This window comes from Corvus moneduloides, chromosome 19 (genome assembly GCF_009650955.1).
Source record: "Corvus moneduloides isolate bCorMon1 chromosome 19, bCorMon1.pri, whole genome shotgun sequence".
Lineage (NCBI taxonomy): Eukaryota > Metazoa > Chordata > Aves > Passeriformes > Corvidae > Corvus > Corvus moneduloides.
In genome coordinates this window covers 1396713-1413135 of record NC_045494.1, presented here as the reverse complement: position 1 = coordinate 1413135, position 16423 = coordinate 1396713, and the positions used below count along the sequence as shown (strand labels likewise).

The 16423-nt window shown below is 66.0% G+C and overlaps 2 protein-coding genes across 4 annotated transcripts in view; both read right to left on the bottom strand.

The window, feature by feature from the left end:
- Positions 1 to 222: 222 nt before the first annotated feature.
- CDC42EP4 (CDC42 effector protein 4) lies at positions 223 to 7181 on the bottom strand. 2 transcript variants are annotated; one of them, XM_032129023.1, is made up of 2 exons: positions 7126 to 7181; positions 223 to 2087 (listed from the first exon to the last, which is right to left on the bottom strand). In XM_032129023.1, exon 2 carries the CDS (start codon positions 1983 to 1985, stop codon positions 1047 to 1049), a length of 939 nt encoding a protein of 312 aa, XP_031984914.1. In that variant the 5' UTR covers positions 1986 to 2087; positions 7126 to 7181; the 3' UTR covers positions 223 to 1046. The 2 variants fall into 2 exon arrangements, with proteins under 2 accessions (XP_031984914.1, XP_031984915.1); XM_032129024.1 differs by lacking the exon at positions 7126 to 7181 and adding an exon at positions 5464 to 5901.
- Positions 7182 to 12904: 5723 nt separating this feature from the next.
- SDK2 (sidekick cell adhesion molecule 2) overlaps positions 12905 to 16423 on the bottom strand; it is a 44582-nt gene continuing 41063 nt past the window's right edge. For both annotated transcript variants that reach the window (XM_032129019.1, XM_032129022.1), the window contains 5 exons: positions 16095 to 16259; positions 15678 to 15818; positions 15004 to 15142; positions 14580 to 14706; positions 12905 to 13325 (listed from right to left, as the gene is read on the bottom strand). In XM_032129019.1, the coding sequence (XP_031984910.1) occupies positions 12969 to 13325; positions 14580 to 14706; positions 15004 to 15142; positions 15678 to 15818; positions 16095 to 16259 (929 nt within the window). In that variant the 3' untranslated portion in view covers positions 12905 to 12968. The remainder of the gene's footprint in view (positions 13326 to 14579; positions 14707 to 15003; positions 15143 to 15677; positions 15819 to 16094; positions 16260 to 16423) is intronic.

The following is a 16423-nucleotide window of genomic DNA, read 5'->3' as shown; positions in this document are numbered from 1 at the left end:
GAGCCAGATCCGGCCAGCAGGAGCTCTCCCACTTCCTCAGGCCACGGGCAGAGAAAGCTCGGCCACGGCAGGTGCCCAAACTGCAGCCAGCAGCACGGCCAGGGATGGGCAGTGAAGGTGGAGGCAGCAGGACGGGGCTGGGACTGGCGGCAGCATGGGGACACCTGTCCTGCTTGGGCAGCAGGTCCCCCCCTCGTGTCACCCCTCAGGAACCCAGGCCACTGCAGTCACTACCATTTCCTTTTATTCCTTGCATTTGTACATACACAGTATAAAACCTCCTGTCCCAGCCGCCTGCTCCCGGCACCACCCGGCCCCACCGGGACACCGGAATTCCCTGGCTCCGGTGGCTTCCAGGTGCTCCTCCCACAGGAGACAGACCCACACTTCCATCAGCATCCCTAGAGCTGGCTGGGAGCATCCCCGCGACCCCCGGGCTGGTTAGAGGGTCAAGCATCTGGGATGGATCCATCCATCCATCCGAGGGATGGGGAGCGAGCAGCCACCACGCCACTGGGAGGCTCTTGGTCTGCAGAAAGCCCCCAAGAAACCCAGGAAGCTGGAGCTGCCCATAGTCCCAGACCACCTCTGAGCTCCAGAGCCAAGTTCTTCCTCACGGGAAATCTTCCCTCAGTTAAAACCAAAAGAGAGTAGAGAAAGGTGAGTACAAATCAGAAAACAGTAAAAACTGTACGGCGGAAAATATATATATATTACTAAAGGGGCTAAAACTCCAAAGGCTCGTCTTGTCAGATCCTAAATCGCTTTACATGGGCAGGGGGCAGGAGAAAGGAGCTAATATCCAAAGTCCAACAGAAAGAACCGAAATCGAGTCTGCCTTCCCCTCCCAGGAAGTGCTGGAGCTCTCTGGGGTCTGACAGACGGCAGGAACGCCCCTGGCCCCGGGAGCAGAGCGCTGTCCTGCTGCAGCACAGAGAGGGAACGAGGCAGGAGTCGAGTGTTCCCCAGTGCCACCCGTTGGGGTGTTCAGCCCTGTGTCCAAGCAACCGCAGTGAGAACCAGGCCCTCGGCTCGGCCGCCCGCCTTTATACCCGGATCTCGTCATCGTCTTCATCAGCAAACGAGAACTCCTTGTCGGGGCGTTTCAGGGGCCCCCCCCGCTGGCTCGGTGGCCTGGGGACGGGGCTGCGCTCCTCGGGCCCCGAGGTGCAGCTGGACGCCGGACTGCTGTCCCTGGGGCTGCGGCCACCGGCGCCGTGGGCCGGGCTCTGGCTCGGCGGGGCCGCCACGGCCACCAGTGGGGAACCAGGCGGGGCGGGCTCCCCCTCCTCCTCCTCGCGGCTCTCCTCCACATCGGGGTCTTCGTCCTGCTCCCACTGATCCTTATCCATGATGCTCAGCACGTCTCCGAGCATGGAGGGCCCCAGGTCGATGTGGAAGGACATGATGGACTCGGCGTGCTTCAAGCCTGCCCCGCTCTTGGCCACCACCACGGGCAGGTCCGTGATGTCCCCGAAGTCGCGCTCGTCCAAGCCGGGGCTCAGTGGCCCCGCGGCCGCCCCGTTCGGGCGCTGCTGCTCTTCGGGGCTCATCTCCTCAGGCAGCTTCTTCACGGGGCTGGAAGAGAGGCTCTTGGGCAGCTGCCCCGCGCTCCTGTCCACGTCCTTCTCGTTGAGCTGGGGCAGGGACACGGCGTTCTTGACGAAGAGCGCCGAGTCCCGCAGCGAGCCCAGCATGTCGCGCCGGTCCCCGCGCGTCACCGACTGCGAGCGCTTGCTGCTGCGGAAGCGGCGGGACAGCAGGCTGGGCTTGGAGGCGCCCGGCTCCTCTCCCACGTCCGGCACCGGCTCCCCGGCCTTGCTGGTGAGGAAGGAGGTGTCCCCGAAAGCGTCCCCGGCGCGGCCCACGTGCATGGTGTGGCGGAAGTCCCCCAGGGGCGCGCTGATCATCTCGGCCGTCAGGTCGGCCCGCGAGCGGCGCTTGGAGTGGGCAGAGTTGGACACGAGTTGCTTGAGGATCGGCATGGTGGTGGCCAGGGGAGGCTGTGCCACGCTGGGTCCCGTGCCTGGCGCTCACAGCTGGGGCTCCACGGCCAGCACCTCACCGGCGTCACGGATGGTTCACTCCTAGGGGAGAGGGGGGAGGGACATGGTCAGGCTTCGAGGACATGGGAGGGCACCAGATTTCATCCCACCAAGCTGCAAACTGTGCCCACCAGCTGCTTGGTTCTCCCGGGAACTGCCCCCATGCAGGGCATCCCTCCACATGGGACACATCCTCAGACCCCCCCTGAGCTCCCCACACCCCCTGAACAAGCGGGTCCCAGACCCATCCCTGGAGCAGAGAGAACCTCAGGAGAAAGACCTGGGCACAGAAATCCCTCAGGATGATCCCTGACCCTGTGCCCCACATGAATGGGCACCAAAAGAGATGCAGGGCACCGTGGGCACCCTCTGTCCCCTCCTCATGCAGCCCCAGTCCGCTGGAGAGGGGCACAGCAGCTCCAGCCCCTGTGAGCTGCACGCTGAGAAGATGCCTGGGATTTTTTTTTTTTAATTGGAAGAAAGCAGGGAGGAGCAGACGCCAGGAGGAATTGGAAACAGACGGCAGGAAGTGTGTGAGGAGGGCCTAGAGCCCCCGGGAGGCACCGCCAGCCGAGCAGGGGGACGGGGGGACCACGATGGGGACCCCTTCATGCTTGGCAGGATGGGGACGTGGGGACACAGCTTTGCTGCTGCCCTGGAGCCCCCCAGAACCCTCCGTGCTGCTGCTTGGAACTGAGCCCACGCGTGGCCATCCCCACCCTCCCCGGCCACCGCATCGTCACCACTGTGACTCAGAGGTGACAGAAATGACGAGGGCTCCGGCTGACCAGAATGTGAAGGGGCACTTCACTCCTTCCCTCGGCCACCTCGGGGCCACCAGCCGACCTGTCCAGCCCAGCGCTCGTAGCCACGCAGGAGGGGACAAGGACAGCGACCGTGTCCCTGCATCCCGTGGCGCCAGGCAGCCCCAGGTGGTCCCGGCAGAGGCTGCCGGGGAGGAAGGGCTCGTGGCCGCCCTCTTCCTCCCTCCGGGCACCGCCGGCGACACTGCGCCCCGTGACACGCACGGGAAGGGCCGGACGTGTGTCCTCGGAGCGAGCCTCGGGGCGGGGGCCACGTCCCGCCCGGTGCCCACCCGGCCCCAGGGTGCAGCTGAAAGCGAGCCCAGGGGTCCACCCCTCCTTGCCCCCCCACACCCACCCTGAGACACCCCGCTGTCCCCACAGGAGCAGCAGGACCTCAGGCAGGCTGTGTCCGGGCAGGATGGACTCTGGCCCCACGCTGGGGCAAAGTCCCGTTGCCCAACCCTGCCGTGCATGGGTCCCGCATGGGCCCGGCCAGGGCAGGAGTGCCCCGTGGCACGGCACCGCTGGCACAAGGCCACGCTCCCTGTCCAGCCCCGTGCAGGATCCCACCACCCCAGCGAGGCACAGCCTGAGCCCCCTCGGCAGGACGGCCACCCAGGGCGATGATGGCACATGGGGGGGCCGGCTGGAGGAGCCCCCAGTCCATTCCCAGCAGCCGGGGGAAGCCAGCAAGGAGCCACACCCGCTTCCCCGCACCTCAAACCAGGAGCCGGGGGAATTCCTTCCACCCTCAGCCAGTCCCAGCGCAGATGAGCAGCTCGCTGGACCCTGCTCCCTGTCCGGGATCTCCCGCACGCCCGGCCGGGCGCGTGTGCATGGCACGAACGCTTCCCTTTCCAACGTCTCCTTCCAGGCCAGCATTCCTCCAGCCTTTGGTTTTCCATAAAACAAACACTCCCGGCGAGCTCCCCAGCTGGGCCAGGCAACCGTGCTGCTGATTTAGGCCATCTGGGGACTGTCCCTCCCTTGTATTTAGATTTCGGGGCCAAGTTCAGCATTTGTGAGATACTTTGCAAGCCGCAGCAAAGGGGCCACCGGGAGGTTGGAGCGGGACCGGCCGGGCCAGCAATGCTCCATCACCGTCACAGCCTCCAAACCAGCACCGTGTCCCCCTCCCCTGAACGCTGCAGCCCACGAGCCTCTGCACAGCAGCCAAAATCTCCCCCCATTCCTCGATGTTTCGCTCCCAGCTCGCCCCGAGAGGCAACGGCAGCACAGATGGACACTGCTACCCACACAGCCCGGCCCAGGGGAGCTGGACACAGAGCCCTTTTCTCCTCCTTTTGCTCGGGGAGAGCAGATCCTGTGACATTCCCACTGCTGGCGCTCTCACAAAGGAAACCAGGCCAGGGAGGCATCGCTAGTGCTGCCTTTCCAGCCACCTACCAGGGGAAGCTGCTGGTAACCCGAGAGACTTCGCAGGCACCATCCCAGGGCAGCGAGCCCAGAGCAGAGCCAAGCCCCAGCAGGGCTTTGGGACAAGGGGAGGGGACAGGACCTGCACACACGGGTCGAGGACAAGAGGGGTAACTTGTACTGACAACCCTGTGCTGCTTCCCACCTGCCCTCTGAGCCCCTTGGGATCACAAGCTCCGAGGAGTGAGAACCTGAGGGGCCCAGGGACACGACTGTCCCTGTAAGTGAATGTCTGCTTGTAGGACAGCACAGCCAGCACAGAACTGGGACAGGCCTGGCCAGGCCCACGTGCCCTGATGGTGCAGGCTTCCCACGAGACCCCCTGCCCCAATCCTCCTCATCTCATTCCGCTCAGCATCAGTCACCTGTGGGGACCAGAGGGAAAGTGGCTCAAAGAAGGAGGCCAGCGAACGAGTGCACACAGGAGAAACGCCGAGTCCAGCCACATTCCCGTGCATCCTGCCCCCAGCTCTTCCCGCTCACAGGCTGGGAAAGCCAAACTGGGAAAGCCAAACTGGGAAAGCATCCTGGCCGGCCCAGCCGGCTCCAAACGAGCTCCCCGGCTTCGCCATGCAGAGCCCCCCAGGCAGCACCCCGAGATCAGAGGATGCTCTCCCCGCCCTGTCGGGCGCTGGGACAGGGGCTGTGCTGGACTGGTCGGGTCCCCCACGCTGCCCAGGGCCAGGGAGAACCCGCACACGGGACAGGGAGGCCACCTCGCCTGCTCAGCCCCACTTTCGGGTGCGCTGTCCCTCGGGGATCCTTTCATCCTTTGATGTCGGAGCCTGGCAGACAGCAGCTGGAGACAGGGCACGGATCACACCCTGCCACCGCCGGCCCAGGAGGGGATCAGCCGCTGTCACACCCTCCGTCGGGCTCCCCAGCGAGTCTTCCCAGGGCCTGGGGGCAGACGGTCCTGTCAGTGCGGGCAGCCCCGGCGCCCCGGTGACCGCCTCCACCCCGGCGCGGTGACAGGTCTGGTCCTGTCCCTGGCATCGCCACGCCGCTGCAGCGCAACCGTGGGATGCACGGAGCAGCCTCTGGAAGTGGAAAAGCCACTGCCAGCGAGCATCAGAGCCGGGGAATGGAGAGATGATGGCATACGGGGCGGGAGGAGAAGCTTGGCTCTCGCCAGGGCTCTCGGCACACGGAGCAGCACCAGGCTGGGAACTCACCGTCAGTGCCAAAAGCAGAGAAGCGCTCCCCGAGGGACTGCCAGCAGCCAGGAGGTAGCCAGAGTTCAGCAAGGAACTATTGGCAGGACACGCCAGAACACGCACAGGACCATAAATCCTCCAGCTCTGGGGCCACGAACCAGCCCGCGGCTCTGCAGGGCCAGGAGGGGACTTTTCCGGGGGGAAAGGTTATCTCCTCGCTGGCCCTGGCTCTGTCTCTCTCGCAACAGGGGCCGGCCGGGGTTCGACAGGATACCGGGGCTGAACAGACCTCCCGACCTGCGCCGGGCTCCGGATTCCTGCGGTTTCGCTGGGGTGGACGGGAAGTAAACAGGCAGACTTCCCACAGCGCGGCCACGGCTCCCTACCTGCCGAGGGCCCGCAGCCCGCAGCCGGCCGGCTCGGGGGCCCAGGGCGGCTGTTTGTGCACAGCACAAAACCCAGCGAACAAAGGGAGCGACCGGCACGGTCAGCACAACGCCGGGGCTGGCGCTGGGGGCCGGGGAGGGAGCCCCGCGGCCGCTCAGCCCGTGGCGCGGAGCCGGGAGGCTGCCCCGGGCATCGGGGCTCAGCTGAGGCTCGCTCTGCACCCCAGACCCAAACACTCGGAGCCTCCTCGGTGCTAAACCTCAGCTGGAGTCGCTCCACGGTTTCCGAGGGAGCTGCGTCCAAAACAGATTTGTTTACTGCGTGCCCGGCTCGGGGGCGAGCCCTGCCCTGGGTGCAGAGATCGCATGCTGTGCCTCAGTTTCCCCCCACAGCCCATTAACGATCCCTTTAAAACAGCTCTCCTGCTCTATAGATCCCAACTCGCTTTGGAACAGCCTTCCTGATCCATAGATTCGGCGCTTGGAAACATCTATACTTCCCGCTGCTGCCGGGGTCAAACCGGGGCGGCGTGGGACGAGTCCAGCGCCCCACGAGCGGTCGCTGCCCACCGAGCCCCAGTTCTACGGGCACCGGAGCGGGTCTGGGAGCCAGTCCCGTGCCCAGCGCTGGCAGAGCCGGGCAGGTCCCTCTCTCCGGGGCACCCGTGGCAGCGGTGTGTGCCGCCCGGGGACGGGCAGCAGGACGGAGGGCAGGCTGCGGTCAGCCGGGACCCCGAGCCCTGTCCGGAGCCACCGGGGAGATGAACGGGACGGGGATTTCGGGCAGCTCTGACTCAGCACCCGGCGGAGCCCAGCCCCGGGGTGCCGCTGGACCCGCTCCAGCGCGGCGAGGATCCACCTTCCCGAGACGGGCCGCGGGCAGCCACCGCCCCGGCCGCGACCACCGCTAGCTCCGGCCACCGCCACCCCCGCGCAGGGCTCGGCGGAGCCGCGGGCGAACGGGCGCCGATCGCCGGTGGGGCGGGGTGAGCCGGGCCGGTGCCCCGCGCTGGGCAAACAGCGCTCCGCATCCTGTTAACCCCTTCGCCCACCCGCGCCGCGCACCGGCCCCACGGCCCGGCGGGGAACGAGGCGAGGGGTCCCGGCCGCCCCTCTGCCCGGTACCGGAGCGCGGCAGCGCCGGGGACCCCGCCCGCCCGCCGGACAATAGCCGAGCCGAGCGCCGCGGGCTCCCCCCACGCCGGACTGAGCCGGGCCGGACCTGGCCGAGCGGAGCCGAGTGTCCCCGGACCCCCGCGACCCCCGGAGCCCCGGTGTCCCCCCTCCCCGGTACCTGCTCGCCCGGGCCCCGCCGCCGCCGGTCCATGGCCGCGCCGCGCCGGAACGGAGCGCCCCGCGCCCCCCCCGGCGATGACATCATCGCCCCGCCCGGGCCAATGGCACAGCGCCACGTCACGGGGCGGTCCCACGCCCTCCATTCAAACCCGAGTGGGGGGGGGATCCTTGTCCCCGGCACGGCCCCGCCCGGGGGTCCCAAGGGAGGGGGGGACATGAGCGGGGTCATGAGCGGGGGCTCGGCACGTCCCGGGGGGACGAAGGGAGCGGAGGGAGCGGCGGTTCACAGGTCCCTTCCCGCCGGGGCTCACGAGTGGGGTCCCCGGAGGCAGAGCGAGGAGCTGGCCGCACCCCTGGCAGAGCGGCGGGGTTGAGGTGACGGTGGGTGACCGACTCTAATTAATTACGGGGAATTAAGAACTCACGGAGATGCCAGAAGGACGCGGCTTCAGCCCCAGGGCAGCGGCGATGTCCCCGTTCCACCCGTGACCGTGACACCCGCGAGGCTGCACCCACCTCCCTCCACTGTCCCCGTCTCCCTGTCCCCAGCCAGTCCCACTGCTCGGTGCCTTTTGGGGGGCCGTGGGATCCCTCCAGGCCGTGGGTGGGTTGGGTGGGCGGTGGCCAGGACGCGATGGCAGGGGCTCTGTGGCCACCCCAGAGCTCCAGAGCTGGTGCTGGTGCGGGGCTCCACGGCCCCAGGGATGGATCCATGGCCACCTCGGCCCCCCGGCCCTGGCAGTGAATTCCATGATCATCCCAGCCCCACTGACACTGGGCTGAAAGGGAGAGTGCTGGGCTGCACAGCCGCTCGCTCGCGGGGATTAAGACAAGACCTTTGTGGGAGAAAAGGGGCGGGAGAGCCGAGATTATCCCGAACCTGCCTAATGCAGCGTTTCTTGGCTATTCTGGAGCATCTGGCGTCTCTGGGGAGGGAGGCAGGGGGGTGTGGTGAGTGGGGTGCTGGGATGCTCTGGTCATGCAGCTCTTGAGGTACTGGGACACGACACTGTGAGGTCCGGAGGTTTCTCACGTCGCTGGTGCAAGGAGCTCCAGTCCCCGACCCCGGGGCCCACTGGGTGGGCAGCACCGGGCTCTGGGATGGCTCATCTGGGGCTGACGCTTCCCTCCACGGGAAGGGAAGAGGTGTGACCGCGGAGCTGGCACTCTGGCGGGCGGTGAGGGCCAGCGCGGCACGGCAGAGATGCCGCGGTTGGCACCCAGGGCACAGCCTCTGCCCCCAGCCCGGGTGTCCAGCACCCTCCCGCTCATGCCTGTCTCCATCCTGGGCTGTGCTCCTTCCTCCAGGGCCGTTTCCATAGCCCATTTTATTGGCAACTTTTACTTTCCATACAGGGAAACTGAGGCCAGAGGCAAAGCCCTGGGCCCGCAGCTGAGCAGGGGGCCCCTGGGAGCCACTGCTGGATGCAACAGTGGGTGAGGAAGAGGAGGAGAGTTTGCCCCAGCCCCCAGAGGCAGCTCGAGCCACTCACGTGGAGACACAGTGTGTATTGGGAGGCTGGTGGGACACCGGTGCAGCGCTGCTCGCCTCACCTGACGCCGTCATGGGAGCGTGGAGATGGCTGAGACAGCGCAGTCGGGAGGGATTAGCATCACCCGGCTGGTGGGAGCCGCCGGGAAGGCTCCCGCGGGCTGGCCTGGCTCCGGCTGGGAAGAGCAGGCACCCACTCAGCTTGAAAAACTGCCTGGGAGAGACGGGCCCCCTCCGCCGCGCAGAGCCCCGCGGCTGCAGCCGGCCCCGGGCAGGAGAGGTCGGGGTGCGGGGCGGCTCCGGAGCACGGATCGCTGCCGCCCTTCCTCAGCCATCGCCGGCTCCTTTCGCTGCTTCTCAGCAGCTTTTGAAAGCAGAGAAGAAAAAAAAGAAAAGGCTTGAAAAGCACTTTGAAAAGCAGGGCAGGGAGAAGCGCCCGAGCTCCCGGCAGCCCCATCCCCTCCTCCTGCTGCCAGCGCCTGCCAGCTTTGTCTGCCGACGCTGCCGAGCCAGCGGGGAGCTCTCCCTGAGCCCCAGTGTTGGGGATCACTGTCCGGACACCCCAGGGTGCCAGAACAAAGCACTGCCGCCACGGCCTCCCCCCAAATCCCTCCAGGCCCAGCGCTGGCTGCTGCCAGAAACCTCCCCAGTAACCCCCACCCACAGCGGGGGGGTTCGGCCCCTTCCCCACACCGTTCACCCGGGGCTGAGCAGTTACCCAGTGAACCCTGGCAGGATGCTCTGCCCGCTCCCCGCTGTCACCTCAGCACCCAGGGGTGCCCAGGTGGGCACCGGCACGAGCTGGGCACAGGTGGGAGCCTGCCGTGGCAGGTTCTCTGTGCAGCCTCCCACCTTTCCCAGCTGGAGCCCTCTCCGGGCCAGCAGTGCCAGGGAATGGGCTCCCCCAGCCAGCTGAAACCGCCACCCCGATGGGCTGCAGCCATCCCGGCCTCTCCCAGGACAGCTGGCTCTCCAGCCTGGAACATGGTGGCGTTTAATGTCCCTTCCAACCCAAACCATTCCCTGATTCCATGATCCCACCTGGAGCGTGGCTTCTGCAGCGCCCATGGAAAGCCCCCACCCTGGCACAGGGACCCCTCCAGGGGCGTGGGACAGGGGGCACAGACCTGGGTCCATCCTCGCCGTCTCTCTCCTCTCCTGCCACCCCCAGCACGGAGCAGTGCCCTGGGCACTGGGGCTCTGAGGATGCGCCGAGTCCCGTTTGGCCCCCGGCATGGCAGGAGGGGCTGTCCCTGTCCCCAAGGCCCAAGGCAAGGGAAAGGTGGGGACATGACACACTTGGCTCTCTCCCAGGAGCTGGCGGGGAACCAGAGATATCTGGAGGACAGGGAGAGCCCAGGCTGCGGGGCTACTTCTAAAAGAAATAAATTAAAACAAATCACAGGTTTCAGCCCAGCTTTACTGGTCACAGTCCTCATTTTTGGCACATCAGCATTTCTCCATCGCACCTGGAGCAGGGAGCAGCTCCTGCTCCAACGCTGCCCTGTCCACCCAGCAAGGTCTGGGGGTGCCTCATCTCCCCTGTGCCCCACTTTGGCTCTCCCAGCCCTGACAGCGAGCGCTGCTCTGCCCTTGGGAAAACCGCAGGCCAGGGAGCAGCGCTCGGGAGAAACGTCAAGGCCGATTTGGTCCTCGGGGACTGATCGGTGCTGACAGCTCGCCCTGCCCCGCTGCGGCACAGAGCAGCCTGGAGAGCACCGGGAATGGGAACGGGCAGCCCACACTTGCCTGGAGGGGCCGGGATGGTGGGGAGGGACTTTGGGAAAGAGCTGGTTCAAAGTGGAGATGGGAGAGAGGTGGTCGTGCTCAGTCTTCCCCTGAGAGCCTGGTTGATTCCACTCCTTCTGTTCCATGGGGAAACTGAGGCAGCACAGGTGAGCAAGAGCTCTCACGGTGCCACTGGCACTCAGCCCATCCCTGCTGTGCCCCAGCTGGGCCCTGGGCCCTGCACAGCGTCCCTGGGAGCAGAGGCCCAACCCTCTGCCGTGGCGGGATGTGGGATCTCTCCCGCTTCCTCAGGCGCTGCATCCCTCAGCCGTGGGAAACGGCGGGCTCCAAGGGCTCCTCCCGCCTTTGCCACCGTCGCTGCCGCGGGGCTTGGGCGCTCCGGCCACAGCCACGCCAGCGGTGTCACCTCCCGGCACGGTGCCAGCGTCAAACCTGCCAGAGGTGTGGCTGCACCCTCCGGCTCCTCCTGGCAGCCAGGGACGAGCTGGGTCAGGGCAGGTGAGCGGGGCCTGGGCCCTGCTTTGCCCCAGAGATCCCACACAGAAGGGATCCAGGACCTGCATTCCCCTATTCCCACAAGGAACTCAGTGCTCGCTGCTCGCAGGGCTGGCACCTCCCTCACAGCAGGGCCCATCCCTCACCCAGGGATCAGCCACGATACCAGGAGTGTCCCTGGCACAGGGAATGTCCCTTCCACGCGTGGTGTTCCTTGCACAGGGAGCTTTCCTTGCACAGGGAACTCGCCTGTGCTGCTCGACTCCCCAGACCTGCTCTGCCCCGGCTCCGTGTCCCAGCCCCGGTGGCAGGAAGGTCCCTCTTGCACAAGCTGGGATGCCTGGGGCTGCACATGAGGAGCAGGATTTGTCCAGCCAGACACAGAATCCCCTCTGTCTCACGTCACTGTCCCCACGAGCGGGGTGTTGGGGCTCTGGGCGCTGCCCAGGAGGGGGTGGGCACCCGTGGGTGCTGCGCTGCCTTGGGCACCGGCTCCAGGTAGGTCAGAGGAGTTACCCACCAGCAATGCCCTCTGCTCTGGGGACACCGTGAGCCAGCGTGGGGACAGACGGTGACTGTGGCTCAGCAGCAAGGCCACCACTGCAGCCCAGTTCTCCCAGTCCAAGGGGGAGCTGCAGCACCGGGTCCCCAAATGCAGCACCTGCACAACGCTCCCCTGGCAGCCCCTTGCCCACGCCAGGGTAAGGGTCCCGGGATGTGGCGCCCAGGTGCTGTGACAGGGACTGTGCAGACCTCACAGCCCTGGCAGCCCCTGGCATGGAGCTGGTGCTTTGCCAGCGCTGTCGGCAGCTGAGCCCTCCCCACCCCCAGCCCCCGCTTTCACTGCCAGGGGTGACGGGTGATGAAACCTGAACGCGTCACCTGGATTTTCCTGCCAGGCCTGAAGGGCAGAACAAGAAAGGGCGGCTGTGAAACAGCCCAGGAGCCATCCCCAGTGCCAGGGCTGCTGCTGGCAGTGCCCAGAGTGCTGGTGCAATGCGGTCTCCTGTCCCACCACCCCATGCCCCAGCAGCTCCAGACCCCACTGCGATGGGAACACGCAGGACACGGCCACCACAGCTCCCTGCACCCTTCTGGGCTCTATCCAGCACCTCTGCACCCTTTGTCCAGGTCCTTCCCCGGTGCCACAGGGCTGCCACCAGCCCAGTGGGGCAGTAGGACACACGGACACATCGCACCGGTCCTTTCTGCGGCAGAGCACGGTGACAGAGAGGGGACACGCTTATCCTCAGGCTGTTTATTGGCATCTCCCTCGGCTCAGCCCGGGCGCCACGGCCCTGCCGGGCTGGTGCTGGCTCACCCATAGGCACTGCAGGGGCTGTGCTGTCCAGACAGCCCCAAAACAGCCACAGCCAGGGACCCCCCGGGCATCAACACCCCCGAGTGCCCTCAGGCCTCTGCACAAAACCCCATTAAAAAGCCCCAAACCACCAGAAATGCCAAGGGGAGGCTTCAATCGCCTCATCCAAGTCCTCACCAGAGCCCCCGAGGTGCAAAATCAGGGGGGTTGAGCACCACGTGCACCCCGCCGGGGCTCTCCTGGGGTTTCAGCCCTGGGTTCTCCTGGGGGGCTGTGCTGGGCCAGGCACAAAGGAGAGGAGGAATGAATTGTCCCCTGGGATCCTTCCCCCTTCTCCCAAAAGCTGTGAGGGTCCAGAGCGGGGGTTCAAGTCCAGAGGTTTTAAGATCAGCAGAGCTCCTCTCGCCCTCCGCAGTCAGGGGTCTCCGTGTCACCGCTTGTCCCCAGGTCCGGGGGGAGCCACAAGTGGAGGGGCCAGGGTTTGGCACGGCAGGAGCCCCTCACCCGGCCCCCAGCACCCACTGGAGTCCGGCAGCAGGTCCGGGGCAGCCCCAGCTGGTGCCAAGGGCGATGTCGGCACTTGGCATCCAGCTCCGGTGCTGCAGAGAAAGCGGAAAACCCCTGGAGCCTGGGGCTGCTCCCCTTCCTCCTCCTCCTCCTCTTCTCCCCCTCGCTGCTTTTTCCTTTTCTCTTAATTTCTTGGGGCTTTTTTTTTGTTTCTTTTTTTTTTCTTCTTCCTAATTTTCCCCTCCCCTCTCCTGGTTCTTTTTCTTCTGTTTAAATATCAAACGAAAGAGGAAAACCCAGCGATGGGGGCTCTGGAGCCGGGGGCCAGGCTGCTGGGCGGGCGGTACAGGGTCCCGGGCTGGCTGCTGGGGGCGTTGCCGGGGGTCTGGGGGGTGGGAGTCCTGCTGGCTTTGGGGCGGAAGAGGCTGCCCTGCTGCGTGGAGGTGCTGTTGGAGAGGGGCGTGTGGTCGGGCTCGCCCGAGTCGCTCTCGGTGTAGCTGTAGGCCTGCGCCCGGGAGATGCCCTTCTGCTGCCGCCGCCACGAGTTGTAGTAGGTGGGGTCGCTGATGTAGTGGTTGACAAAGGAATGCGCCTTCTGGTGCCCGGGGTCCACCTCGTACTCGCTGTCACTGCCCTGAAAAACAGCATGGGAGGGTGTGGTGAGGTGGGGACAGCACCCGCCAGCCCCAAAACTCAGCAACGGGATGAGAGGGAGCGGCCCCAAGCCGCGCCGGGGGAGTTCGGGACATCGGCAGGAATTTCCTCATGGAAAGGGTGGCCAGGCATTGGAAGGGGCTGCCCAGCGAGGTGGTGGAGTCTCCGGGGAAGGCCTGGACGTGGCACTCAGTGCTCTGGGCTAGGGACAAGGTGGGCATCGGGCACAGCTTGGACCCGATGGTCTCAGAGGTCTTTTCCAGCCTCAATGGCTCTGTGATTTCCAGTGCTTTCCCGGTGCTTTCCCAGTGCTCTTCTGGGAATGCTGGCGAGCACATCGCGAAAGTATTTAAAGGCTGAGACGGCTGCAGCATCACTGGGGGATTTCTGCCTCTTGCTGAAACAAAATAAAACCTCATACAAAAGGTTCCTGAGCGCTGCCGAGCCCGCGTTGCCCCCGGGCTGGCGGGGAGGGTGTTTTTGGGCTCTGCCGGTAATTGGATTCAGCTTCTCCGGCGGCGCACAAAGGGCCCATTGAGGGCGGTGGGAACTGCCCCGCGCCAGCGCCAGCTCCCGCAGCTCTTCACAGCTCCTCAAAAGCCACTCGAGCCCCGCTCGGGCCGCAGCGAGAGAAGCCGGCATCTGCCAAGGAAACAGCCGGTGCGGGCAGCGACGGGGGGGGCCCCCTGAGCACGGTCCCCTCCTGCTGGGGACAGCCCGAGGGACCCGCAGGACCTTTCCCTGGGCGTCAGGCTCTCAGATGCCGCCCAGGATCCATCCTGGGGGTGATGGTCCCATGGCCTCCCTGGGGCTCCACGCTCCTGCCCGGCCACAGCTGCCCGTGGCCCCGGGACAAGACAAAGGTGGCATTTTGTGGAGTTGGCAGAGCCGCGGACGTTGCCACCAGCGACCGGGCAGCAGGACAGCCCCCAGCCCCGCTGACCTCCCTTCCCCCGTGCCCTGTCCCCAGCAGCCCTGGCAGCCCCCCACAGTGTCACATCCCCAGCACACGGGCCGGGGGCTGTGCCAGCTTCGCTCCGGCTCCGTGCCACGAAGCCACGGGGATGCTGCCGCCTCCAAAGCGGGATGGGGCAGGAGCAGCAGCGCTGCTCCCAAACGCGCAGCGGGACCTGCCTCGTGGCGGGCGGAGGAAAGGGCTGGTGCTCAGGGAGGGCTCCCAGCACCCTCCGCCCCGCCCCAGGTCCCTGTCCCCGTGTGCAGCCCCGGGGGTCACCTGGGAGTCGGAGACCTCGGAGGGTTTCTCGGTCAGGCTGCTGCTCTCGGCGGGGATCAGGTCGTTGTACTTGGTCACGTCCTCGTCCGAGTAGTGCAGGCTGCCGGGGCTGGGCCGGGGTGGGGACCTCGGGGACAGGCAGGTGGGTGGTCAGCGCGTGTCCCCTTTCCTTTGGGGCTGGGCCACTGGGGGACAACCCCAGCAGACCCCTGGGGACTGCTCAGGGACCACCCCTCAGCTGTGCCAACCCCCTCCCCAGAACTCTGATCCTGCTGTCAGGGACCCTCAGCCTTTCGGGGGGGACACTGGGCAGATCAGGGTCACCCCCTCGGGTTCCACGCCCTCCCCACCCCATGACGGATCAGGGGAATGATGAAAAATGCTCCCCCTGCCCGGGGAGGGGGCTGTGGCTGGGGGTCCCTACCGGGTGTAGATGCCGTTCTTCCGGCAGAAGGAATTCTTGACGGAGAGGCGCCGGTTGTTGAGCTCCAGGGCGGGGAAGCTGCCCTCATCCAGGCTCACCATCTCCCCGTGGCTCAGGGCGGCCGTCTTGGAGCTGTTCCCTGGGGGATGGGATGCTCAGCCTCCCCCAGCCCCTCCCCAGGCAGCGCAGCACAGCGAGGGGGGGCTGGGGATGGCCCCGGGGGGGACTGTGCTGGTTCCAGTGACCACGGCCTGGGGACGGCCAGGAGGTGCCAGCCGCGCCCAGCCCGCCTGCCCTGCCCCAGTGCCCCCAGCTCCCACCCCGGGCTGTTTGCTTAACGAGGAGCTCTGGATTTTCCCCACAATTTGAGCCCTTGACAGAGCTAAGAAAACAGAGCCGTGTTTGGCTAATCCCAGTGACCTCTGCGAGCCCCCGGGGCTGCCCTGCCTCTGCAGCTGTCTGTGGGACAAGTCCTTTATTTCATCTTGAGCTCCCAGTGCTCTCCGGGACACCACAACATCGTTATCGGGTGCTCTGCAGCAGTTGTCCCCAAGGCAGGCAGGAAGGGAGGCTCCCACCACCCCACCCAGACCCCAAAGGCAGGAGGAGACCCTCAAGAAGCTCCCATGGGAGCAGGAGGGTCCTGTCACCACCCACCACACTCCCTCACTCACCTGAATCTGACTTCTTGGAGTACTTCTTGCTCTGCCCGCGGATGATGAGCACGAAGACGAGGAGGAGGATGAAGATGAGCCCCACCAGGGCGATGACCACCAGGAACCACCACTCCTCGTAGAACGGGTTGGCTTTCTGGGCTGGGGCACAGCAGGGAGGATCAGAGGGGTACAGGCTTGGCAGACAACCAGTCTGGATGGGGACACCCCCCTGCAGAGCACGGGGTCACTTGGGGCCTTTGTGAGTCCTGGATCCATGGGAAAGGGGGACAACAGAGGGCTTCGGAAAAGGGGTGCTGGCAGTGGGATTTGGGACTCTGTAGGAGCCAGGAGTGGGTTTCAGTGATGGCCACAAGAACAGAGCAACACCAGGACTCTTCCTCTGGCACATGGGGAGAGAATTCCCTGGGAACACACCTGACACGGAGGGGGAAGGGGTGCTGGGGGTCCCGTAGCCGTAGTCGTTGACAGCGATGACACGGAAGTCGTAGCTGACCCCCTGCTTGAGGATGTCCATGCTGAAGGTGTAGGAGGTCACCTCCTTGGGGATGTCTTTGATGAGGATGTCCCAGAGCCCCTCATCTGGAAGAGACCGCAGGGCTGGGAGGGGAGGGCTGGCTCTGCAGGACACCCCAGGGGTGATGTCCCTCCCTCGTCCAGGCGCTGCCCTTTCCATCAGCCCCTCTCAGCAGCATTTTCCTCATGGATCAGTGCACGGACAACACCCCAGACACCGGGTCCTAACC

Bases quoted from the DNA above. Each gene is read 5' to 3' on its own strand.
- CDC42EP4 (XM_032129023.1), bottom strand. From the start codon at position 1,985: ATGCCGATCCTCAAGCAACTCGTGTCCAACTCTGCCCACTCCAAGCGC.